Raw genomic sequence first — 26,814 nt, 5'->3', positions numbered from 1 at the left:
GTTAGAATTTTATAAGTTTCGATGAGATCCCCTCTCATTCTTCTAAACTTCAGCGAGTACAAGCCCAATCGACCCAATCTCTCCTCATACGTCATTCCTGCCATCCCAGGTATCAGCCTGGTGAATCTTCGCTGCACTCCTTCCATGGCAAAAACATCCTTCCTCAGATAAGGCGACCAAAACTGCACGCAATACTCAAGATGTGGCCTCACCAAGGCCCTGTACAACTGCAGCAAGACATCATTGTTCCTGTACTCAAACCCTCTCGCTACGAAGGCCAACATACCATTTGCCTTCTTAACCGCCTGCTGCACCTGCATGCTTACTTTCAGCGACTGGTGCACAAGGACGCCCAGGTCTCGTTGCACTTCCCCTTCTCCCAATCTATTGCCATTTAGATAATAATCTGCCTTCCTGTTTTTGACACCAAAGTGGATAACCTCGCATTTATCCACATTATATTGCATCTGCCATGCTTCTGCCCAATCACCCAACCTGTCCAAATCATACTGGAGTTTCTCGGCATCCACCTCACAGCACACACGCCCACCCAGCTTTGTGTCATCTGCAAACTTGGAGATATTACATCTAGTTCCCTCGTCCAGATAATTAATATATATTGTGAATAGCTGGGGTCCAAGGACCGATCTCTGCGGTACTCCACTAGTCACTGCCTGCCACTCGGAAAAAGAGCCATTTATTCCAACTCTTTGCTTTCTGTCTGCCAACCAGTTCTCTATCCAAGTCAATACCTTGCCCCCAATCCCATGTGCCTTAATTTTACACGCTAATCTCTTATGCGGGACCTTATCGAAAGCCTTTTGAAAATCCAAATACACAACATCCACTGGTTCTCCCTTATCTATTTTACCAGTTACATCCTCAAAAAATTCCAGTAGATTAGTCAAGCACGATTTACCTTTTGTAAAGCCATGTTGACTTTGTCCGATCCGGTCACTTTTTTCCAAGTGCTCTGCTATTACATCTTTTATAATGAACTCTAGCATTTTCCCCACTACCGATGTCAGGCTTACCGGTCTGTAATTCCCTGTTTTCTCTCTACCACCCTTTTTGAACAGTGGGTAACATTAGCTACCCGCCAATTCATTGGTTCTGTTCCAGAGTCTATCGAATTTTGGAAGATGACCAGCAATGCCGCTACTATTTCTAGGGCCACTTCCTTAAGTACCCTAGGATGTAGATTATCAGGCCCTGGGGATTTATCGGCCCTCAATCCCATCAATTTCCCTAACACCATTTCCCTAGAAATACTGATTTCTATCAGTTCCTCCCTTTCATTAGACCCTATGTTCCCTGACATCTTTGGGAGGTTATTTGTGTCCTCCTTTGTGAAGACAGAACCAAAGTATGTAATATTAAATCAAGTCCCCCTTCAAACCTCTTTAGCTACTTTGTCCAGATGCAACACAACTGTGAACAGGCCAAAATGTATATCAAATTCAAATCAAATAGGATAGGAACTGACAGCAGACTCACGGATAGGTAGGTTTTTTTCAGCTACTATAGCTTACTTTGTCAATCCTCATCACACAAGATGTGATTACGAGGATGGTGGCCATGCATTCACGCATTTTATGGTGAGTTGTGCTCCTTACCATGTCACTCATGAAAACCATGGAAGGATTTGAACACAAGGGTGAGAACTTGAGGTGTTGGTGGACTGGGAGCCAATGTAGGTCAGCGAGCAGAGGAGATGAATGAACGGGACTTGGTACAAGTTTTTTATTTATTTGTTCATGGGATGTGGGCATTGCTGGCAAAGCCAGCATTTATTGCCCATCCCTAATTGTCCTTGAGGTGGTGGTGGTGAGCCACCTTCTGGAACCGCTGCAGTCCATGAGGTGAAGGTACTCCCACAGTGCTGTTAGGGAAGGAGTTCCAGGATTTTGACCCAGCGATGATGAAGGAATGGCGATATATTTCCAAGTCAGGATGGTGTGTGACTTGGAGGGAAACTTGGAGGTGATGGTGTTCCCATGCGCCTGCTGCCCTTATCCTTCTAGGTAGTAGAGGTCACGGGTTTGGGAGGTGCTGTTGAAGAAGCCTTGGTGAGTTGCTGCAGTGCATCTGGTAGATGGTACACACTGCAGCCGTGTTGTGCTGGTGGTGGAGGGAGTGAATGTTTAAGGAGTTAGGATACAGGCAGCAGAGTTTTGGATGAGCTCAAGTTTATGGAAGTTGGAAGCTGGGAAGCTGGCTAGGAGAGCATTGAAATAGTCAAGTCTGGAGGTAATTAAAGCATGGATGAGGGTTTCAGCAGCAGATAAGCTGGGCAATGCTATGGAGGTGGATTTATGGTCAAATAGGAGGCAAGAGTGCTACCACTGAGCCAAGGCAGACAACTTGTGAGTTTTATATTTAAAGTGTGTTTGTGCCAGTCACTTTTTGTAAAGTATTTCTCAATGTGTCTTCTCCCAATTAAATAGTCCATCTGATCAGAGAAAGATAGACAAACCAGAGAGACTCCCTGGATAATCAGCAACAAACTGTCATGGGGAAGTTACTATTCAGGGACATGGTGTCCAGTCCAGTTTACATTGCAAAGAAGAGATAGGTAAACCCGTAGCTGCTGTAGATTTATCCGTTTATTGTTTAATAAATCTATTTGGCAGTTTATAGCCTAAGTCATGGTCGACTGAAATGTTTATTCTACCACCTTCCAAAGTTGAGAAAGATCACTTGAGGACGCATGTTATAACCAGCAGCTAAAATACAGAAACCTGGGTTTTCTGTTCAATCCCTAAACTCACTACAATTTACCTAGATATTGGGCAGGTAAAGGAAGTTTTTGCATCATAAGAAATGGAGCTCGCTTATGAGAATGGTCTGAGGTGTTGAACCTAAGATATTAGGGAAAACACAAAATCATAACAGTAAGTGCACCTCTGTCTGCCGATGCCAGTGAGTAGATGCAGGGCTCCTTTTGTGTAGCCTGGCCTGGTCAGAATATATCTTTTAAGTTTCCAATCAACAGCTACTGAAGTAGAGCGAGTGTGTTTTTTTTAACGTGCCATGTATTGCTCTTCTCCCTTCCCTTTTCCCTCCTCCCACCCACTCCTTGCTCCACCTATCCCCCTCTCCCCTTTACCTCTCTCCCTCCTCGAATGAGGGGGCTGTCCTATGAGGAGAGATTGAGTAGAATGGGCCTATATTCTCTGGAGTTTAGAAGAATGAGAGGTGATCTCATTGAAACATATTGGCCCAGAAATGCGGGTCAGGGGCTTCCCGCGGGTGCAAGCCCCCAACCTGCACTTACCTACCGCGCCGGCCATTGAGCTGTGGGCCCGCATGGGATTCCAATCCTGGGCCTCCTGCAACTGCCGGTGCGCAGTGCTTGTGTATCCCAGGGGCGCAGTTAGTTCGATGCATGCCCTGGGATCACATGGGCCAATGGTAGCAGGGAATGCTTCATTCATAAGTTTGACAGGAAGAGCTGTCAAATCTATAAATACTATAAGCCCCAAAACATCACTAAATCTTCGAATAAATTTTTTTTTAAATCACATTTTTAAAATAACTATTTTAAACAATAATTTAAATTTTTGAAAAAATTAATTACATTTTCTAACGGGGCTAAAAATAAACTTACCTTTCTTTAAAGTATTTAAAAATAATAAACCTGTGGAAAAAATGTTTTAATTTTAATTAATTCACCACTTACCTTGTTAAAAGCAGGCCTTGTGCCTGCTTTTTAAAAGTGTAACTGCTGGAGACTTACCCTCCCGGAGAAAGCTGCAAAAAAAACTTAAGTTCGATGCGCACGCGCTGCCTCTCCGGCACACGCGTTCCACCTGTCAACCCCTTCTTTCAGGGGAACGGAAGTGCCGGTTTCCCGCGCATGCGCAGTGCATTAACAAAACCGGCACTTTTGTTGGGCCTACGGGTGAGTACCCCATGTGTACTCATGTGTTGGGACCCGAATTTCTGGGCCATTAAATTCTTAGAGGGCTTGACAGGGTAGATGCTGAGAGGCTGTTTCCCCTGGCTGGAGAGCCTAGAACAGGGGTTATTGTCTCAGGATAAGGGGTTGGCCATTTAGGACAGGGATGAGGAGAAATTTCTTCACTCAGAGGGTTGTGAAACTTTGGAATTCTCTACCCCAGAGGGCTGTGGAGGCTCAGTTGATGAATATATTCAAGGCTGAGATCAATAGATATGGGAATATTGCAGGAAAGTGCAGTTGATGTAAAAGTGATCTTATTGAATGGTGGAGCAGGCTTGTGGGGCAGTATGGCCTGCTCCTGCTCGTGGGGCAGTATGGCCTGCTCCTGCTCGTGGGGCAGTATGGCCTGCTCCTGCTCGTGGGGCAGTATGGCCTGCTCCTGCTCGTGGGGCAGTATGGCCTGCTCCTGCTCGTGGGGCAGTATGGCCTGCTCCTGCTCGTGGGGCAGTATGGCCTGCTCCTGCTCGTGGGGCAGTATGGCCTGCTCCTGCTCGTGGGGCAGTATGGCCTGCTCCTGCTCGTGGGGCAGTATGGCCTGCTCCTGCTCGTGGGGCAGTATGGCCTGCTCCTGCTCGTGGGGCAGTATGGCCTGCTCCTGCTCGTGGGGCAGTTTGGCCTGCTCCTGCTCGTGGGGCAGTATGGCCTGCTCCTGCTCGTGGGGCAGTATGGCCTGCTCCTGCTCGTGGGGCAGTATGGCCTGCTCCTGCTCCTAATTCTTATGTTCTTATGGATCCCCTCCCTCTTTTCTCTCACTTTTCCCTTCTCTTCCTTTCTAGCCAAGCTTACCATACTGGTGTCACGTGCCACAACAGTGCAGTCATTTCCTCTGAGCTTTGCTCAGGCATTTTCTAGCAAATTATTCTCTCTTCCCTAACACTTCTCTGCCCCTGGTTATCCTCTGGTTCTGTTTCTGCCCAGGCCTCTAACCTTGTTCCTCCTTCTCTCCTCACATACTCTAACTGTGCTCCACCTTCCACCTGCCCCAGTCTCTAAGTCAGCTCTACATTCTCTTCCCCATGCCTACTAATCCTACTCATCCTTTTCCCTCCCATCCACCTTGCTCCATCTTCTGTCTCTGGCCTCAATTTTCATAATCCTCCCTCAGCCCTCATCCAATTATCCTTTTTCCTCTAATCCCGTTTCACCTGAAGACTACACTTGGTATTGAGTCCGAGTCCCCGCATGTAACACGAGTAATATATTAAAAATCATACATCTGCGCATTCTTCCTGTCGAATTTCCCTTCCCACCTCCCAGTACAAGTGCTGCAGTGCTACCACTGAAAAGAGGCTGTAACACCACAGGAAATTGATGAGTAAGAACAGTATGTGGGGCTGCTGAAGAGAAATGATCTGGTGCTGCACTCAAAATGGCTATTTACCAAATCTGCTAATCCCCAATCACTAAACACATTTAAGGGAGCCTTTGAAACCCCAAAAGCGTTTAGAGACTGAGGAACTGCCTAATACAAGTTTCTGAAAGCAGAGCAACAAAACAGCAGCTTAATGCCACAATCATATCACGTCTAGATGCAGAAAGGATGTTTCTGATGGCCGGGGAGTCCAGAACCAGGGGTCATAGTCTAAGGATAAGGGGTAAGCCATTTAGGACTGAAATGAGGAGGAATTTCTTCACCCAGAGAGTGGTGAACCTGTGGAATTCTCTGCCACAGAGGGCGGTGGAGGCCAGTTCATTAAATATATTCAAGAAAGAGTTGGATATATTTCTTGAGGCTAAAGGGATCAAGGGATATAGGGAGAAAGTAGGGACAGGGTACTGAATTTGGATGATCAGCCACGATCTCATTGAATGGCGGAGCAGGCTCGAAGGGCCGAATGGCCTACTCCTGCTCCTATCTTCTATGTTTCTATGTTTCAAGAACATTGTGAACAATGCTACTGAATTGAGGTGTATAAATATTGGGCCCAAATTTACTGGTGAGTTTCATTTCTTTGAAGTACCACACCACTAAACAGTCATATATTGTGTAACTATTGTATAGCATGGAGTCATCCAGCACTAGAATATGTGATTTCTAAGTAATTTAATGAAAGACAGGAAAAAAGGGGCGGGCCAAGTGCGGCAGCGCGAGTGCGGTGGCGTTGAGTGAAGCGAGAGTTTGGTAAGTGAGAGAAAAGTTATTTAAGTTTATTTAGTGAGTTTAAGTGAAGGGATAATTTAATTTTCTGAAGTAAGTTTAATTTATTAAAGTAAATTAAACTGCTGGGGAGTTTAAACCGGAAGTAGAATCCGGGTTTAAAAAGGGGCGGGCCAAGTGCGGCAGCGCGAGTGTGGTGGCGTTCAGTGAAGCGAGAGTTTGGTAAGTGAGAGAAAAGTTTGGGCAAGTGGGAGGGGAGGGGGTGTTTCTGTCCTGTTTTGTTTCCCACTCTCAGACTTAGCCAGCACTGTGGAAGCGGAGCAGTGAGACGACTCAACCTTACAGGCCCCACAGACAGCATTCAAAAGGGAGGTAGGTGATCAGCTGGTTGGTAGGTCCTCTTCCTTCTCTGTTATACCTTATAAGTTGGTAAGTCCTATTAAATAGTGGTGAGATATTCATCATCTATATCGGGGCAGAGGGTCTTCATAACTAATAATAAGAAATTTAATTACTTACATCGAAATGGGTGAACAGGTGATGTGTTACTGTTGCGAAATGTGGGAGCCGATGGCCCCCATTGAGGCTCACGGTGATTACATTTGCGATAAGTGTTGGCTGCTAGAGGAACTCAGGCTCCATGTTAAAGAGCTTGAGACCGAGCTTCAGACACTGTGACACATCAGGGAGGGGGAGAAGTACCTGGACTCTATGTTTCAGGGGGTAGTCACACCTATGAAATTAATTAATTCAGATGTAGTCCGTGGTCAGGGAAAGGACGGTGTGACTCTGAGTGAGGCAGGTACGGGGATCCAGGAGGTAGTGTTGGAGGAGCCGCAGCCCTTGCTCTTGTCAAACAGGTTCGAGGTTCTTACGCCCTGTGAGGGCGGGAGCAGGGACTGCAGGGGGGATGAGCAACCTGGCCACAGCACCATGGAACGGGGGGCCATTCAAGAGGGGGGAGTAAAAAGAAATGTTGTAGTGGTAGGGGATAGTATCATTAGGGGGATAGATAGGATTCTCTGCAGTCGAGAGCGGGAGTCCCGAAGGCTGTGTTGCCTGCCTGGTGCCAGTGTTAAGGATATCTCTTCTGGAGGGGGAGGATCCAGTTGTCGTGGTCCATGTTGGTACAAACGACGTAAATAGGACAAGGAAGAAGGTTCTGTTAAAGGAGCATGAGCAGCTAGGGGGCAAATTAAAAAACAGAACCTCAAGGGTAATAATCTCTGGATTATTACCTGAGTCACGAGCGAATTTGGCTAGGATAAATAAAATTAAAGAGTTAAATGCGTGGCTCAAAGACTGGTGTGGGAGAAATGGGTTTTGCTTCTTGGGACACTGGCATCAGTACTGGGGCAAGAGGGAGCTGTTCCGTTGGGATGGACTTCACTTGGCCAGTGCTGGGACTAGAATCCTGGCGAATCATATAACTAGGGCTGTAGAGAGGGCTTTAAACTAATTAGTGGGGGGGAGGTTTCTAGAGAGCAAATAATAAAAATGACAACGGAGAAGGTCATAGACCTAGGTAGCAGCAGGGGAATTAAAAACCAGAGCATGTCAGGAAGGGACAGAAGGTATGGAGTAAAAGGTAAAGTAGTAAAAGGGGAAAAAGCAGGAACTAAGTGTCACAAAACATATTTGAAAGTTCTTTATCTGAATGCACGTAGCATTCGTAACAAAATGGACGAGTTAACGGCACAAATAACTACATATGGGTATGATCTTGTGGCCATTGCAGAAACATGGCTGCAGGGTGACCATGACTGGGAATTAAACATACCAGGGTATTTAACAATCAGGAAGGACAGGCAGGAAGGAAGGGGAGGTGGGGTGGCTATGTTAATAAAGGAAGGAATCACTGTAATACAGAGAAATGATATTGGGTCAAAGGATCAGGATAGTGAAACAGTTTGGGTGGAGATAAGGAATAATAAGGGGAAAAAAACACTAGTGGGCATAGTCTATAGGCCTCCTAACAGTTGTAACTCTGTTGGACGGAGTATTAATCAGGAAATAGTTGGGGCTTGTAATAAGGGAACAGCTATAATTATGGGGGATTTTAACTATCATATTAACTGGACAAATCAAATTGGGCAGGGCAGCCTTGAGGAAGAGTTCATTGAGTGTATTAGGGATGGGTTTCTTGAGCAGTATGTAACTGAACCGACCAGGGGGCAAGCAACCTTAGATCTGGTCCTGTGTAATGAGTCAGGATTAATTAAAAATGTCCTAGTAAAGGATCCCCTTGGAATGAGTGACCATAACATGGTTGAATTCCATATTCAATTAGAGGGTGAGAAGGTTGGATCTCAAACAAGCATACTGAGCTTCAATAAAGGAGACTATGAAGGTATGAGAGCGGAATTGATTAGAGTGGACTGGGAAAATAGATTAAAGGGTAAGGCGGTACATGAGCAGTGGTGTACATTTAAGGAGTTATTTTACAACTTTCAAAAAATATATATTCCAATGAGGAAAAAAGGGTGTAAAAGAAATGACAGCCATCCGTGGCTAAGTAAAGTAATTAAGGAAAGTATCCGACTAAAAACAAGGGCATATAAGGTAGCCAAATCTAGTGGGAGGATAGAAGATTGGGAAGACTTCAAAAGACAGCAAAAAATAACTAAAAGATTGATTAAGAAAGCGAAGATAGATTATGAAAGTAAATTCGCAAAAAATATAAAAACAGATAGCAAGAGTTTCTATAGTTACATAAAAAGAAAAAGTGTGGCTAAAGTAAATGTTGGTCCCTCAGAGGATGAGACTGGGAAATTAATGGTGGAAAACATGGAGATGGCAAAAACGCTGAACAAATATTTTGTTTCAGTCTTTACGGTAGAAGCCACTAAGAATATCCCAACACTGGACAAAGAGGGGTCTCTCGGAGGGAGGAGCTAAATACAATTAAAATCACTACGGATTTGGTACTTGGTAAAATAATGGGACTCAAGGCGGATAAATCCCCTGGACCTGATGGCTTACATCCTAGGGTCTTGAGGGAAGTGGTGGTAGGGATTGTGGATGCATTGGTAATAATTTTCCAAAACTCCCTGGACTCAGCAAAGGTCCCGGCAGATTGGAAAACGGCTAATGTAACACCCTTATTTAAAAAGGGTAGTAGGCAGAAGGCTGGAAACTATAGACCAGTTAGCCTAACAGTTGTGGTTGGTAAAATTTTGTAGTCCATTATTAAGGAGACAGTAACGGGACATTTGGATAAACATAATTTAATAGGACAAAGTCAGCATGGTTTTATGAAGGGGAAGTCATGTTTGACAAATTTGCTTGAGTTCTTTGAGGATGTAACATACAGGGTGGATAAAGGGGAACCAGTGGACGTAGTGTATTTAGACTTCCAAAAGGCATTTGACAAGGTGCCACACAAAAGATTATTGCTCAAGATAAAAAATCACGGTATTGGGGATAATGTTCTGGCATGGGTGGAGGATTGGTTATCTAACAGAAAGCAGAGAGTTGGGATAAATGGTTCATTCTCAGACTGGCAATCAGTAACTAGTGGTGTTCCGCAGGGGCCAGTGCTGGGACCCCAACTACTTACAATCTATATTAACGATTTGGAGGAGGGGACCGAGTGTAACATATCAAAGTTAGGAGGGAAAGTAGTGAGTGAAGAGGACATAAAAAACTTGCAAAGGGACATAGACAGGCTAAATAAGTGGGCAGAGATTTGGCAGATGGAATACAATACTGGAAAGTGTGAGGTTATGCACTTTGGCAGGAAAAATCATAGAGCAAGCTATTATCTTAATGGCAAGAAACTGGAAAGTACTGCAGTACAAAGGGATCTGGGGGTCTTGGTGCACGAAACTCAAAAAGTTAGTATGCAGGTGCAGCAGGTGATCAAGAAGGCCAATGGAATGTTGGCTTTTATTGCTAGGGGGATAGAATATAAAAACAGGGAGGTATTGCTGCAGTTATACAAGGTATTGGTGAGACCGCACCTGGAATACTGCATACAGTTTTGGTGTCCATACTTAAGAAAGGACATACTTGCTCTCGAGGCAGTACAAAGAAGGTTCACTCGGTTAATCCCGGGGATGAGGGGGTGGACATATGAGGAGAGGTCGAGTAGATTGGGACTCTACTCATTGGAGTTCAGAAGAATGAGAGGCGATCTTATTGAAACATATAAGATTGTGAAGGGGCTTGATCGGGTGGATGCGGGGAGGATGTTCCCAATGATGGGTGAAACTAGAACTAGGGGGCATAATCTTAGAATAAGGGGCTGCTCTTTCAAAACTGAGATGAGGAGAAACTTCTTCACTCAGAGGGTAGTAGGTCTGTGGAATTTGCTGCCCCAGAAAACAGAAATAGACAGTTTCCTAGAAGTAAAGTGAATTAGGGGTTATGGGGAGCGGGCAGGAAATTGGACATGAGTCTAGGTTCGGATCGGTCATGACCCTGTGGGTGGCGGAGCGGGCCCAGGAGCCGTGTAGCCTGGTCCTGCTCCTACTTCTTGTGTTCTAATTCTGTGTTAGATTTCAGGAGATGGTTCTATGCACAGGGATTAGTGGAGACCTCGGGAACAGGCTGCCAGCTAGGAGTCCTTCAAGAGTAAATTGGGCCTGTTCCTGGCTGGGGTGGAGATCATCTTTTACAGAAGGTAAGTACTGCAGGAAATACAAGGACAGAATGATCTCCTGGACGAGTTTCGATCGCCTAGATGGGTCGGAGAGGAATTTCCCAGATTTTTTCTCCTAAATTGGTCATTGGGTTTTTATCTGGTTTTTCGCCTCTCCCGGGAGATCACATGGGTTCGGGTGGGATGGAGAGTGGAAGTAGATTTGAGGTTAGGGTCAGATCAGCCATGATCTTATTGAATGGCGGAGCAGGCTCGAGGGGCCGATTGGCCTACTCCTGCTCCTATTTCTTACGTTCTTATGTTATTTGAATGAAAGCTACAGAATCCACTGGAAACTTATTTTTGTGATGGTTGTTGCCTCCCTGGTGCCAGGGTAAAGGACATCATTGAATGGGTGCAGAAATTTTGCAGAGGGAAGGGGAACAACCTGCTAACAGGCAGTTAAGTGGCTGTAATCCCCTTCCCGCTTCCAGGAGACGGGACCCAGCGCGGGTCAGCTACCCGCCTCCTGGCAAGATGGCAAGGAGGCGGGTTGGGGGCGGGATGGGTACCCACCCCCAGATTCTGGTAGGAAAAAAGTTGAGGGCCTACAGACAGTTTCAGGAGCTAGGGAGGAAGATAAAGAGCAGGACCTCAAAGCTTGTAATCTCTGGAATACTCCCAGTGACACGTGCTAGAGAGTACAGGAGCAGTAAGATAACACAGGTTAACGTGTGGCTGGAGAAATGGTGCAGGAGGGAGGGCTTCAGATGCCTGGGGCATTGGGGCCAGGTCTGGGGCAGGAGGGACCTGTACAAGACGGATGGGTTGCACCTCAACAGGACTAAGACAAATATCCTCGCAGGGAGGTTAACTAGTGCTATGGTAGAGGACTTAAACTAATTTGGCAGGGGGAGGGGCACTAGGATGAAGCTTTCGAGAGGAGATACAAGATGCACAGAGGACTGAGAAAGACAAACAGTGTTACAATAAAGAATAGTTCAGAAATAGGTGAGATCCGATGGGGGGGAAATGCGAGGCAGACAAAGGTGGGTTTAGAGTGCATGAGCGTAAATACACGGTGGTTACGTTGGTGAACTGCAGGCACAGGTAGCAACATGGGATTATGATATAGTGACAATAATAGGATACCTGGCTCAAACAAGGGGAAGACTGGTTACAATGCATTTAGAAAGACAGAAGCAAAAAAAGTAGGGGGTGGCAGCAATGTTCCATTTTTTTTTTCGGTTCGCGGGCCTTTAATGGGCTGCGTGGCCCAGCCATATGTTTGCACATGTGCGATTTTTCTCACATACAAGCTGGTGCGCGGCCTGTGCAGGACCTCCAGAGTGCTACACAGTGCTTAACGGGAACATTGGGTTGCAGTATTGATCAAAGATACTGTTGTAGCACTGGAAAGGAATTATTTACTTGAGGGTTCAAAGGCAGAATCTATTTGGTTAGAATTAAGGAACAATAGAGGAGCTATTACGCTGCTGGGTGTATACAGGTAGACTACCCTTTATCCGGACTTCCGAAAACCGAAACCCTCTAAAAACCGAAGGTTTTTTCGTTCAGCGTAAGTCGTGCGTACGACTTACGCTGAACGAAAAAACCTTCGGTTTTTAGAGGGTTCCGGTTGCGGAAGTTCGGATAAAGGGTAAGTCGTGCGCACGACCCCCCGCCGACCCCCCTGCCGACCCCGCCAGCCCCGACAACCGCCGACCCCGCCAGCCCCGACAACCGCCGACCCCGCCAGCCCCGACAACCGCCGACCCCCCCGCGGACCCCGCCGGCCCCGACAACCGCCGACTCCGCCAGCCCCGACAACCGCCGACCCCCCCGCGGACCCCGCCAGCCCCGACAACCGCCGACCCCCCCCCCCGCGTACCCCGCCGGCCCCGACTGACTTACGCTGAGCGTCAGCGTAAGTCGTGCACACAACCCCCCGCCGACCCCCGCCGACCCACCTTCCGAAATCCGAAATTCTCCTTTATCCGAAACTATAAGCCATCAAATAGTGGGAAGGAGATAGCGGAGCAATTTTTCAGTCAAATTTCAGAAAGATGAGGGGCGCGATCTTGCCAGCCCTGGGGAGGCGGGTATGGAGGCGGGACTGCTGAGAAAATGGCAGAATCTGGGGGCGGGTACCCATCTGGCCTCCAACCCGCCTCCGTGCCATCTTGCCAGGAGGCGGGTAGCTGACCCGTGCCGGGTCCCGTCTCCTGGAGGCGGGAAGGGGATTACAGCCACTTAATTGCCTGTTAACAGGTGGTTAACAGGCAGTTAAGAGAATTATACCCATTTTTACATCAGAGGCGTGGGCTTCCCGAAGTTGGGAAACCCCGCCATGGTCACCGAGGCGAGTAGTGGGCCTGCGGGGGTTGGAGGGGTGCAAAAGTGTGCTGTGAAATTAAGTGATGGGTGCAAGTGTGGAGAGGTAAGTATGTGAGGTGAGTGGAAAGTGATAGAAAATGTTTACTTACCTTTGTTTCTTCCTGCAGGCTTCAACAGTTGGGGATGCGAAGAGTCTCGCATCTCACCGGCAGAGATGACAGATGGCTGCTGCATTCTCCGATGCAACAACCATCTGATTTCTGCTAAAGAAAGTGGTTTGATGAGTCTTGAATACAAGGACTCATCAAACAATATAGAATGTCAGCGTTTGACAGCTTCACAGAGCTGTCAAACGATGACAATTCATTTTGACAGATGAAACGTCATGCGCTGGTGTTCTCTGTAACTGGCTTCCCTTAATTGGCCTGCTAAGCCCACTGGGCGGGCTTAACAAGGTCAATCAAGGGAAAATAGCGTGGGTTGGCCAGAAGTCGATGGAGGCGGGACTGAAACCCGACAAGCAGCAGTCCCGCCTCCAACGCGGCAAAATCGCCCCCGAGATAACTTTAGTGTAGTGATAATGGGGGACTTCAATTATCCTAATATAGACAGGGAAAATAACAGTGTAAAATGCAAAGAGGGGGAGGAATATCTGAAATATGTACAAGAGAACTTTCTTGACTGCAGCGGTTTAAAAAGGCGGCTCAGCACCACCTTCTCACGGGCAATTAGGGATGGACAATAAATGCTGGCCTTGCCAGCGATGCCCAGATCCCATGAACGAATAAAAAAAACTGTGGCCTAGAAATTCAGTGCCCTTAGCGCCGATTTTGCGGCGCTAGAGGGCCTAGCGCTGCAATTGGCGCCGGCGCCGAAATTGCCTGGGGCCCTTCCGCCGCGGTAGACCGGTAGCGCTGCGCCGGCACCGATGACGTCATCGGTGTGCGCAGCGTCCCGGTTGCCATGCCGACGGGCCCCAGCGCCGAAATTCAGTTGCGGCCGCCTCGCCCGTGGCAGCCGCAACTAAGACTCTGGCAACAGAGTCTTACATGAGTTTGCGCCGGCGCATTAAAGGCACCGCGGCGGCCGGCCGCTTTCCCGCTGGCCGCCTGGCCGCAGCTCCCTCCCCGGACTTCCCCCCCCCCCCCCCCCCCGGAACAGAAGCAAGCCCGGCACTTGTCCGAGGTGCCGGGCTCATTTTTAAAAAGATTTTTGCGGGCCGCGGCCGGGTGCAGGCAGCTCCTCCTTAAGGGAAGGAGGAGGCCTGCACTTCCCGAACCTGCCGCACCGCAGCGGGCGCCGCAGCGCCAGAATAGCGCCGATATTCAGCGCGTAGCGCCAGTTTTCAGGCGCAAACAGCTCTCAGCAGCGCCGGCAGCCGTTTGGGCGCAGAATTGGTGAATTTTGGGCCCGAACAGCGCGACTTAGCTCCGGCACTAACTTCCGGCGCTAAAGCCCTGGCTGCGCCAAAACTCAATTTCTAGGCCTCTGTGTTTCCAGCTGAGTGAGGCAGGAAGCAGTGCTGGATCTGGTGCTGGGGAATGAAGTGGGGCAAGTGGAGAATGTTTCAGTGGAAGAGCATTTGGGAAACAGTGATTAAGGTATCATTAGCTTTAGAGTAGTTACGGAAAAGAAAAAGGAAAGATGAAGTGTGAAAATACTCAACTGAGGGAGGGCTAATTTCAATGAGTTGAAAAAGGATCTGGCCCTGGTGGATTTGAATCAAAGATTAACAGGTAAAGCAGTAAATGAGCAATGGGAGGCCTTCAAAGAAGAGATAGCTCAAGTACGGACTAGACACATACCCACGAGAGGGAAAGGAAGTGTAATCAAAGCTAGAGCTCCTTGGATAACTAAAGTCTATATGGGCTAAAAATTCAGGAGCTTTACGCCACCCGTGACTAGCAAAATGTAGCAAAAAGACGTCAGCCATAGATCTTTCACCAGCTGATGGCAGGTTCCAAGGCGTCCGCCATTTTCCGAGGTCCGGCAATGCTGTTTTTCAAACTGGAGGGAAGTGTGCAGTGGTGTCGCCAGGGGTCAGTGTTGGGAACACTGCTCTTTTTAATATATATTAATGACCTGGACTTGGGTATACAGGGCATAATGTCAAAGTTTTCAGATGACACAAAACTCTGAAATGTAGTAAGCAGTGAGGAGGATAGTAACAGACCACAGGAGGACATAGACAGACTGGTGAAATGGGCAGACACATGGCAGATGAAATATAACACAGAGAAGTGTGAAGTGATTCATTTGGTAGGAGGAATGGGGAGAGGCAATATAAACTAAACAGTACAATTTTAAAGAGTGTGTAGGAACAGAGAGATCTGGGTGTATGTACACAAGTCTTTGAAAGTAGCAGGACAAGTTGAGGTATTAAAAAGGCATAAGGGATCCTTGGCTTTATAAATAGAGGGATAGAGTACAACAGCAAGGAAGTTACGCTAAACCTTTGTAAAACACTGGTTAGGCCCCAGCTGGAGTATTGTGGCCAATCCTGGGCATCACAATTTAAGAAGGACTTCAAGGCCTCAGAGAGGGTCCAGAGGAGATTTACTAGAATGGTACAAGGGATGAAAGACTTCAGTTAGAGAAATTAGGGTTGTTCTCTTTAGAGCAAAAAAGGTTAAAGGAAGATTTGATAGATTTGTTCAAATCATGAAGTGTTTTGTTAGAGTAAGTAAGGATAAACTGTTTCCCCTGGCAGAAGGATCGGTAACCAAAGGACACAGATTTAAGGTAATTGCCAAAATAACCAGAGGCGACACGCGGAATTTTTTTCTGTGCAGTGATCTGCAATTTATTGCCTGAAATGCTGCAAATACTCAGCAGGTCAGGCAACATCTGTCGAGAGAGAAACAGAGTTCATGTCTCAGGTCAAGATGCTGCCTGACCTGCTGAGTATTTCCAGCAATTTATGCTTTTATTTCAGATTGACAGCATCCGCTCGCAGAGGGAAGAGGAAGAAACAGAAGAGGAAAAAGCCAAAGAGGAGGAAGCAGAAGGAAGGATGCAACCCAAACAGCCCCTTTCTGGCCAGGATATCTGTGATGGAATCATCTGCCTGTGGTACCATGACCGCAACCCCAATTGCACTTTCAGCATTTGTCCCACATCTTACCTTCCCTCTGTTACTGACCATCACAGTGTCCTCTTGCCCACAATGCTGAAATAAAAGCCACCACAAAGCAAACTTTCCAATCCAACTATCCATCAATTATGACATCAAGAAATCAATTCATCACCCTTATGCATTCCCTTAGTGACTATCTTGTGTGTGCCTTTCCCTATCCTACAGATGTCATGCAGTGCTACTCCAGTGGCTGCAGCATGGCTGGTGGAAGACTGCAGGCTTTCAGTGGGGGACACTGCAAGTGACCTTGCTGGTCAACCTTGAGGAGCTGGTGACTGGGAGTGTGAAATCAAGTGATGGTGTTTCTTCTTCACTCTCCTCTCCCTCTTCTTGGTCACCCACTGGCTGGGCAGGCTGCATTTCTGGGGTGTGTGAACTGACGAAGGCACAAAGGTGGAGTTGTGGTGAGGGGAGGGCGGGAAAGCAAGAGGTGAATGAGAGAAGGCGGATAACATATGAGGATACCAGCATCTTGTATCCTTTCAACCCCACTGCTGGCCAAGGACTAAGTCATACCCCTGCAAAGAATGGCCAGCACATCTCCTCCAAGGGAGTTAGGTTAAGCTAGGAATAAGAGGTGTGCCTCATGATTGGTATAGATTGTTGGTAGTTGATACGTGGCTAGAGGAATGGTGCAAGGGGGAGGGATTCAAGTTCCTGGGACATTGGAACCGGTTCTGGGGGAGGTGGGACCAGTTCAAACCGGATGGTTTGCACCTGGGCAGGACTGGAACCGATGTCCTAGGGGGAGTGTTTGCTAGTGCACTGGGGGAGGGTTTAAACTAAAATGGCAGGGGGTTGGGAACCTGAGCAGGGAGACAGAGGAAAGGTAAACAAGGATAAAAGCAAAAGATAGGAAGGAGAAAAACAAAAGTGGCAGTCAGAGAAGTCAACGGTTTAAATCAAACGTGGCTGTAGTGATCAATAGCATGTCATTCTGTGGTGGACACTAGGTGGAGCAGTAGAGCTGTGTAGAGCTGTATGTATAAGACTACACTACCCAGCTGTATATATATTAAGACTACATTACCCATGAGGCTAGGCTACCCACAAGGCAGCAGTCAAGATGGAAGCCTCTACAAGATGCTGTACAAGTCCACATGTGCTCAATAAAAGTAACTAGCAAAAGCTAGCTGTGTTCATAATAAGAATGTCTATTTATTAATGAACATAACATGGTACCAGGGTGGTGAAGCTCTGCTGAAAATTGTGAAAAGCGACATGGAGAATTTGAAGCCACCAGAGCGTTTGAATCTCACAGAAAAAATCGACTACAATTGGCAGGCTTTTAAACAGCAATTCGAACTCTACATTGCAGCCATCGGATTCGGTACGAAGCCAGACGCAAGGAAGATAGCGTTGCTGCTTATGGTTGCAGGCCCACAGGCGATAGAGGTATTTAATACATTTGTATTTAATCCAGCGGAGAACAGAAAAAAATTAGAAGATGTGCTAAAAAAATTTGATGCACATTGCTCTCCCAAAAAGAATGAGACGTATGAAAGATACATCTTCCATTCTCGGACACAGCAACAAAATGAGACTTTTGATAGCTTTATAACTGATCTGAAACTGAAAGCACAGACATGTAATTTCTCTGAGCTCAAAGCATCCATGATTCGTGACCAGATTGTGTTTGGTATTCATGATAAAAAAGTCAGGGAACGTCTGTTGAGAGAAACCGAACTAAATTTGGAAAATGCGGTGAAAATATGCCAAGCCAGCGAGCTAGCTCGAAATCACGTGAAGACTTTCAGTGAAATCAATAATGCTGCGAATGTAATGAGTGATAATGCTGCTGTCGGTGCTGTGTCCTACAAGGGGAAGAAACGTGGGCAGAACAGAAATGAAAAGCAATCGGAGGATGAAATTTTTAATTGTAAACGCTGTGGTTACAAACACCAGTTAAGACAATGCCCAGCGTTTGGAAAAATGTGCACAAAGTGTAATGGAAAGAATCACTTTGCCAAACAATGCTTTTCAAAAGTAAAAACGACGAAAGGGCAACGAATTAATGTGATTGAGGACATTGATTTAAGCGAGACATTTTTTGTAGGAATGGTGTCATGTGACGATATCAAAAAAGATACAGAAATTGTGCAGCCCTCAGAAATAGACAATGCTGAACATAAAGTTAATGCAGTAAAAGAGGACAAATGGATGATCCCACTGCAGATAAATGGAGCATTAGTTACATTGAAACTGGGGCAAAAGCAAACTTAATCAGTATGAGTGACATAAAAAATATGAAAGAAAAGCCCAAAATACAGAAAAAGTCAGTACTACTGAAGGACTATAATGGACAGAAAATAGATAGCTTAGGTGTATGCAGACTCAAGTGACAGTCAAAGACAAAGTGCATCATCTCATGTTTTCTGTTGTGGCTGAAAGACTTGATTCGACACTAGGTGACAAAGCTTGTGAAGGCTTAGAACTGGTCAAGAGAGTCTACCGTATAAACTGTGCCATAAGCAGACCAGATGACTCAGGTGATGAAGCAGAGAGCCCATCAAGGATGAAAAGGCCAAAGGGTATCCATGTTTTCAAAAAGCCTAGTTTCTCCAAGAAGAAAGAAAAAGACTTTAAGCACAAAGAGAAAAAACACAAGGAGAAAAAGTCCAAAGATATAACCGCAGCAGATGTTGTCAAGCAGTGGAAAGAGAAAAAGAAAAAGAAGAAGCCTGCACCAGAGCAGGAAGCAGTTCTGGTGGATACTCCTTCTTCCCTCAGGCCAATCTTTGGTGTTCCATTAGCCGAGGCTGCTGAGAGGACTATGCTGTATGATGGGATCCAGCTGCCAGCAGTTTTTCGAGAGTGCATTGACTACATTGAGAGTTCTGGCATGAAGAGTGAAGGAAACACTGAAACCCTCTCCAAGCAAAGATCGCAAGGAGACCTCGATCTATACAAGAGCAGATTGATGACAATGCCGCAACTGCATCTTGTCATTCACCGCCAGAACAATCTCATGAAGACACATCAGACTTACCTGTGTTGAGAAGACCCACACGTGAAGTAAAATAGCCTGATAGACTTAATCTTTGAGTACAATGTAAAGCTTTGAAAATGTGTTGACTGTTTTGAAAATGTTTATGTTTATAGAGCACTAACAAAAGTGTTACTGATATTATCTTTATTGTTTTCTTGAAAGTTGATTGATATTGATTTTGTTAAACATCAAAGAAAGGGGGATGTAGTGATCAATAGCATGTCATTCTGTGGTGGACACTAGGTGGAGCAGTAGAGCTGTGTAGAGCTGTATGTATAAGACTACACTACCCAGCTTTATATATATTAAGACTACATTACCCATGAGGCTAGGCTACCCACAAGGCAGCAGTCAAGATGGAAGCCTCTACAAGATGCTGTACAAGTCCACATGTGCTCAATAAAAGTAACTAGCAAAAGCTAGCTGTGTTCATAATAAGAATGTCTATTTATTAATGAACATAACAGTGGCCACAGTAAATAATAATTCTAATAGGTCTAAGAATGTTAAAAAAACAAGCCTGAAGGCTTCGTGTCTTAATGCGAGGAGCATTCGTAATAAGGTGGATGAATTGGCTGCGCAAATAGAGGTAAACGAATATGATTTGGTTGGGATTACGGAAACGTGGCTCAAGGATGGCAACTCAACATCCAGGGGTATTCGATATTCAGGAAAGATAGGCAAAAAGGAAAGGGAGGTGGGGTAGCATTACTGGTTAAAGAAGGGATTAACACAATTGTAAGGAAGGATATTAGCTCTGATGATGTGGAATCTGTATGGGTAGAATTGAGAAATACTAAGGGGCAGAAAACGTTAGTGGGAGTGGTATATAGACCTCCAAACAGTAAGGCGGAGGTTGGGGATGGCATTAAAAGAGAAATTAAAGAAGCATGCAATAAGGGCACAGCAGTGATCATGGGTTACTTTAATCTACATATAGATTAGGCTAAACAAATTAGTAACAATACTGTGGAGGAGGAATTCCTGGAGTGTTTACGGGATGGTTTCCTGGACCAATATGTCGAGGAACCAACCAGAGATCAGGCCATCTTAGACTGGGTATTATGTAATGAGAAAGGATTAATTAGCAATCTTGTTGTACGAGGCCCCTTGGGTCGGAGCGATCATAATATGATCGAATTCTTCATTAAGATGGAGAATGAAGCAGTTGACTCAGAGACTAGGGTCCTAAATTTAAATAAAGGAAACTACGATGGTCTGAGGCGCGAGTTGGGTAGGATTGATTGGGGAATGTCACTCCAAGGGTTGACGGTGGATAGGCAATGGCAAACATTCAAAGACCGAATGGATGAACTACAGAATTTGTTCATCCCAATTTGGCATAAAAATAAAACAAAAAATGTGACTCAACTGTGGCTAACAAGGGAAATTAGGGATAGCACAAGATCTAAGGAGAGGACATATAAATTGGCCAGAAAAAGCAATAATCCTGAGGATTGGGAGCAGTTTAGGATTGAACAAAGAGGACAAAGGGATTAATTAAGAAGGGGAAAATAGAATATGAGAGTGGGCTTGCAGGGAACATAAAAACTGACTGTAAAAGCTTTTATAGATATGTGAAGAGAAAAGGATTGGTGAAGTCAAGCGTAGGTCCCTTGCAGTCAGAATCAGGGGAATTTATAATGGGGAACAAAGAAATGGCAGCCCAACTAAATACATATTTTGGTTCTGTCTTCACAAAGGAGGATACAAATAACCTCCCAGAAATGCCAGGGAACATAGGGTCTGATGAAAGGGTGGAATTGAATGAAATCAGTATTTGTAGGGAAATATAGATATGTGAAGAGAAAAAGATTGGTGAAGTCAAGCGTAGGTCCCTTGCAGTCAGAGTCAGGGGGATTTATAATGGGGAACAAAGAAATGGCAGACCAATTAAATACATACTTTGCTTCTGTCTTCACAAAGGAGGACACAAATAACCTCCCAGAGATGTCGGGGAACATAGGGTCTAATGAGAGGGAGGAACTGAATGAAATCAGTATTTGTAGGAAAATGGTGTTAGGGAAATTGACGGGATTGAAGGCTGATAAATCCCCAGGGCCTGATAATCTACATCCTAGGGTACTTAAGGAAGTGGCCCTAGAAATAGTAGATGCATTGCTGGTCATCTTCCAAAATTCTATAGACTCCGGAACAGTTCCCATGGATTGGCGGGTAGCTAATATAACCCCACTATTCAAAAAAGGTTGTAGAGAGAAAACGGGGAATTATAGACCGATAAGCCTGACATCGGTAGTGGGGAAAATGCTAGAGTCCATTATAAAAGATGTAATAGCAGAGCACTTGGAAAACAATGACAGGACAGACAAAGTCAACCTGGATTTACAAAAGGTAAGTCATGCTCAACTAATCTACTGGAATTTTTTGAGGATGTAACTGGTAGAATAGATAAGGGAGAACCAGTGGGTGTGGTGTATTTGGACTTTCAGAAGGCTTTCGATAAGGTCCCGCATAAGAGATTAGCGTGTAAAATTAAGGCACATGGGATTGGGGGCAGGGTACTGACTTGGATAGAGAACTGGTTGGCAGACAGGAAACAAAGAGTTAGAATAAACGGATCTTTTCCTGAGTGGCAGGCAGTGACTAGTGGAGTACCGCAGGGATCGGTCCTCGGACCACAGCTACTCACAATATATATTAATGGTCCAGATGAGGGAACTAGATGTAATATCTCCAAGTATGCAGATGACACAAAGCTGGGTGGGCGTGTGTGCTGTGAGGAGGATGCCGAGAAACTCCAGTATGATTTGGACAGGTTGGGTGATTGGGCGGATGCATGGCAGATGCAGTATAATGTGGATAAATGCAAGGTTATCCACTTTGGTGGCAAAAACAGGAGGGCAGATTATCTGAATGGCAATAGATTGGGAGAAGGGGAAGTGCAACGAGACCTGGGTGTCCTTGTGCACCAGCCACTGAAGGTAAGTATGCAGGTGCAGCAGGCGGTTAAGAAGGCAAATGGCCTTCGCAGCGAGAGGGTTCGAGTACATGAACAAGGATGTCTTGCTGCAGTTGTACAGGGCCTTGGTGAGACCACACCTTGAGTATTGTGTGCAGTTCTGGTCACCTTATCTGAGGAAGGATGTTCTTGCCATGGAGGGAGTGCAGTGAAGATTCACCAGACTGATACCTGGGATGGCAGGAATGACATACGAGGAGAGATTGGGTCAATTGGGCTTATACTCGCTGGTGTTTAGAAGAATGAGAGGGGATCTCATTGAAACTTATAAAATTCTAACAGGACTAGACAGACTAGATGCAGGAAGGATGTTCCCGATGGTGGGTTAGTCCAGAACCAGGGGTCACAGTCTAAGGATAAGGGGTAAGCCATTTAGGACAGAGATGAGGTGGACTTTCTTCACCCAGAGAGTGGTGAACCTGTGGAATTCTCTACCACAGAAGGCAGTTGAGGCCAATTCATTAAATATATTCAAGAAGGAGTTGGATATATTTCTTAAGGCTAAAGGGATCAAGGGATATGGGGAGAAGGCAGTGACAGTGTACTGAGTTTGGATGATCAGCCATGATTTCATTGAATGGCAGAGCAGGCTCGATGGGCCGAATGGCCTACTCCTGCTCCTATCGTCTATGTTTCTATGTCTTAGTGCTGAAGTACTTTTCTCCTTTTTTGAGGTGCCGAACGGAATTCAGCTGTAAGAGCTGAAGACTCCCATTTGGGACTTCTTTTTAATGTTAAATCTTTTTCAAAAGGCAGTAAGGGCTGAAAACTGCATTTTTTTACTTCATTTTTATTTTTATTTGTTCAGAAGCCATTGCCCTTTTAATCCATTATCCTTTTAACATCCCACAATACTTAGCAAACTCATTGCCTCAATTCCAAAGGCTGTTGGAAGATGGAACGCCGCTTCTGGACGCCAACTTCGCCACCGATACCTGCACTAACTCCACCAGGAGGGCTTTACATGGTGAGTTTAGCACTGGGCTAAAAATCTTTAATCGCCAGAGTGAATTTTTCTCTTCTACCAGTGCGATGGTTTTCAGCGGCTGTTAACCCGAGCATACAGTGACACCGGCAACTTTCTTGTCGCAGTCAAATTTCTAGGCCATAACGATTAAAATGCAACAGTAAAAGGAGGCTAATGATAAATGTTGGGTTCATATTTCATTAGAGAATCAAGCTGAATACAAAAAGTGCAGGGGACAACTGAAAAAGGAAATCAAAGGGGCAAAGATAGTGTATATGAGAATAGGTTAGCGGGTAGCATAAAAGGGAATACAAAAGTCTTTTATAAACATATAAATAGTGAAAGAATAAGGACCAAAAAGGAACTCTTCTTATGGAGGCAGAGGGCATGGCTGAGGTATTAAATGAGTATTTTGCATGTGTGTTCACAAAAGAAGAGGATTCTGCCAATGTCACAGTAAAATAGGAGGTAGTAGAGAAATTAGACAGGATAAATATAGATAAAGAGGAGGTACTAATAATGTTGGCAGCACTCAAAAGTAGAAAAGTTACCTGGTCCGGATGGGATGCATCCTAGGTTGCTAAGGGAAGTAAGGATGGATATTGTGGAAGCTCTGGCCACAATCTTCCAATCCTCCTTAGATATGGGAATGGTGCCAGAGGACTGAAGGAAATGTTACACCCTTGTTCAAAAAAGGAGAGTGGGATAAGCCTGGCAACTATAGGCTAGTCAGCCTAACATCGGTGGTGGGGAAACTTTTAAAGATAATAACCCGAGAGAAAATTTATTGGCAATTGGCAAAATATGGATTAATAAATGAAAGCCAGCGCGGATTTGTCAAAGATTGAGTTCTTTGATGAAGTAATGGAGAGGGTTGATGAGGGTAGTGCGGTTGCTGTTGTGTATATGGACTTTCAAAATGCATTTGTTAAAGTACCAAATAATAGACTTGTTAGCAAAATTGAAGCCCATGGGATTAAAGGGGCAGTGGCTGCATGGCTACAAAAATGCTTAAGGGATAGAAACCAGAGAGTAGTGGTGAACAGTTGTTTTTCAAACTGGAGGGAAGTGTGCAGTGGTGTCGCCAGGGGTCGGTGTTGGGACCACTGCTATTTTTAATATATATTAATGACCTGGACTTGGGTACACAGGGCATAATGTCAAAGTTTTCAGATGATATAAAACTCTGAAACGTAGTAAGCAGTGAGGAGGGTAGAAACCCCACCAGGATCACCGAGTCGAGCAGTGGGTCTGCGGGGGGCAAAAGTGCACTGTGGAGGTAAGTGATGGGTGCAAGTCGAGAGGTAAGTATGTGAGGTGAATGTAAAGTGATAGAAAATGTTTACTTACCTTTGTTTCTTCCTGCAGACTTCAACAGTTGGGGATGTGGCAGAGATGACAGGTGGCTGCTGCATTCTCCGATGCAACATCCATCTCATTTCTGCTCACAAAAGAGGTTTGATGAGTCTTGAGTGCAAGGACTCATCAAATAACAGAGAATGTCAGTGTTTGACAGCTTCACAGAGCTGTTAAATGATGATAATTCATCTGTCAAAAATTTTTGACAGATGAAACATCATGTGCTGACATTCTCCGTAACCAGCTTCCCCTTAATTGGCCTGCTAAACCCGCTAGGCAGGCTTAACAAGGTCAATCAAGGGCAAATAGCATGGGTTGGCCAGAAGTCGATGGAGGCGGGACTAAAACCCGACAAGCATCAGTCCCGCTTCCAATGCACCCCCATTGACAAAATCGCCCCCTTAGATTCTAACCTATCAAACAAGTACATTTAATATAATGCCCAGTATGCTTTAAACTTTGCTTCTCTCTTAACATTGGATATTATATTTTAGGCAGGAACATCCCACAATTTTTTTCCTCATCAAAGTTAAAACAAACTACTTGCAAAATAAATGAAAAAGCTCAGTGCTGAAAAGTTCTAAAGACTCAGGACATATCATGTATTTATATACTACAATGAACCTTTTTATAGTGAGTTTGGATATAGCAAATCGCAGTAACAAAATTCTAATGCTCCAATTCTGGTATCATGTACGACTGGCATGACATTTCTATTATAGTGGAGTGACTTTCTGCTTATAGTAAATGTCGAAGTGCTAATCTCCCATAGCAATGAAACATACCTAACAAATCAATGAAAACTAGTCACTTCTAGCCATAAAGCTAAAACATATGTGCATAGATAATTACACTTAAAAAAAAACCCATTGCAGTTCAGTTGCAGGAAACAGTTTCATTTTTACGGCAGACTAAAAACTCTAATGTTAAGTTCAACAGGAACATATGTGTAATATTGGAAACTAGAAGATTTCTCTCTATCTTCATCTCCAACTCAATCAGCCGAATCTAGTTATAATAAAACTCCTTACGCAATGAAGACACAACTAAAAAAAATCCTTCCATGAATTGGTTTCTTACTTGTGGTGAATGTGGTAACCCGCTCCATTAATCTTCCAATCTTTGTTCAAGGGGTCAGAGATTTTACAGGTTCGAACGATCAGGTGCTGCACATCTCGCCATGTGAGACTGGGTCTAATTAAGAAAAGAGATTTGTAAATAAACTAGATCATCTGATTTTGGTATAAATAAGCTGGCTTTGAATTTTCAGCTTCAGCATTCCTTAAGTCTGCATTATCCTACGTGTGGAGTCACGTGCATTACAAAATGTAGTCCCAGCAGTGAGTACAATTTCCCTAGACAGGCGGCAGCAGATTTACGAGTAATTTGGCTGCTGTTAAATTGTCTACTGCCCCAAATCCAAATGTTCGCAATACTGTTAGTTTTAATCAACTGAAATATTGTAGTCTATTCTCGTCTCATAGAGTCATAGAGTCACAGAGTTTTACAGCACAGAAAGAGGCCCTTCGGCCCATCGTGTCTGCGTCGCCCATCCATCCCTATCCAGTCTAATCCCATTTTCCAGCATTTGGTCCATAGCCTTGTATGCAATGGCATTTCAAGTGCTCATCCAAATGCTTCTTGAATGTTGTGAGGGTTCCTGCCTCTACCACCCTTTCAGGCATTGAGTTCCACATTCCAACCACCCTCTGGGTGAAGAAGTTTCTCCTCAAATCCCCTCTAAATCTCCTGCCCCTTACCCTGAATCTATGCCCCCTTGTTATTGACCCCCCTACTAAGGGGAAAAGTTTACAGCGAGTGGTAATTCTACCGATGGGATAAGTACTTCATTTAAAAATGTATTTATGCTTTCCTTTGAAAAATTGTCATACATGGCTGGGGTCCTTTCCTGCTTCTAGTTAGCATCAGTGGGGGAAAAATACCTTGATATTACCACATTTTATCTGTGACTGTGCCCCTGGACTCAAGCAATCTGTGGTTTGCAGTAAGGTAAATGCTATAGATGTTGGACTGGTACCAGAGTTAGTCTGCCAGCAGCGCTCTCTGCAAGGATAAATGTGGCTTTCATTTTCAGCTAACGCACATGCAATGATATCCTTATTTATACAAATGGACTTGGCTGATGATAAGCCCATACATAAAACAGCACTGTGAATGAACTGGGATTTCTCACATATAAAAGTACCCTGTGTAAAGAAACAAACAAAAATACCAACATAGCATTATGTTTAATAATGTATTTATTCAGTTCTAGAAATACATTTTTACTAAACTAGTGCCATTATGGGAACAATAACATCTCTCACACACACATACACACAGTCACAAACTGTGATAATTTAATATCAAAGTCACCACACAAATGTTAAAATTCCTATTTC

The 26,814-nt window shown here is 45.0% G+C and overlaps 1 protein-coding gene across 2 annotated transcripts in view; it reads right to left on the bottom strand.

Moving 5' to 3' along the window:
- The window catches only part of LOC147111767 (PC3-like endoprotease variant B), a 780,400-nt gene that overhangs the window by 296,279 nt on the left and 457,307 nt on the right, over positions 1-26,814 (bottom strand). For both annotated transcript variants that reach the window (XM_085998973.1, XM_085998974.1), the window contains exon 11: positions 25,493-25,606. In XM_085998973.1, the coding sequence (XP_085855099.1) occupies positions 25,493-25,606 (114 nt within the window). The remainder of the gene's footprint in view (positions 1-25,492; positions 25,607-26,814) is intronic.

This window comes from Somniosus microcephalus, chromosome 10, assembly GCF_052327205.1.
Source record: "Somniosus microcephalus isolate GS21.2 chromosome 10, FLI_Smic_1.0, whole genome shotgun sequence".
Classification (NCBI taxonomy): domain Eukaryota; kingdom Metazoa; phylum Chordata; class Chondrichthyes; order Squaliformes; family Somniosidae; genus Somniosus; species Somniosus microcephalus.
Note: the sequence above shows the minus strand (reverse complement) of the source record. Positions and strands in the feature narration are given on the sequence as shown.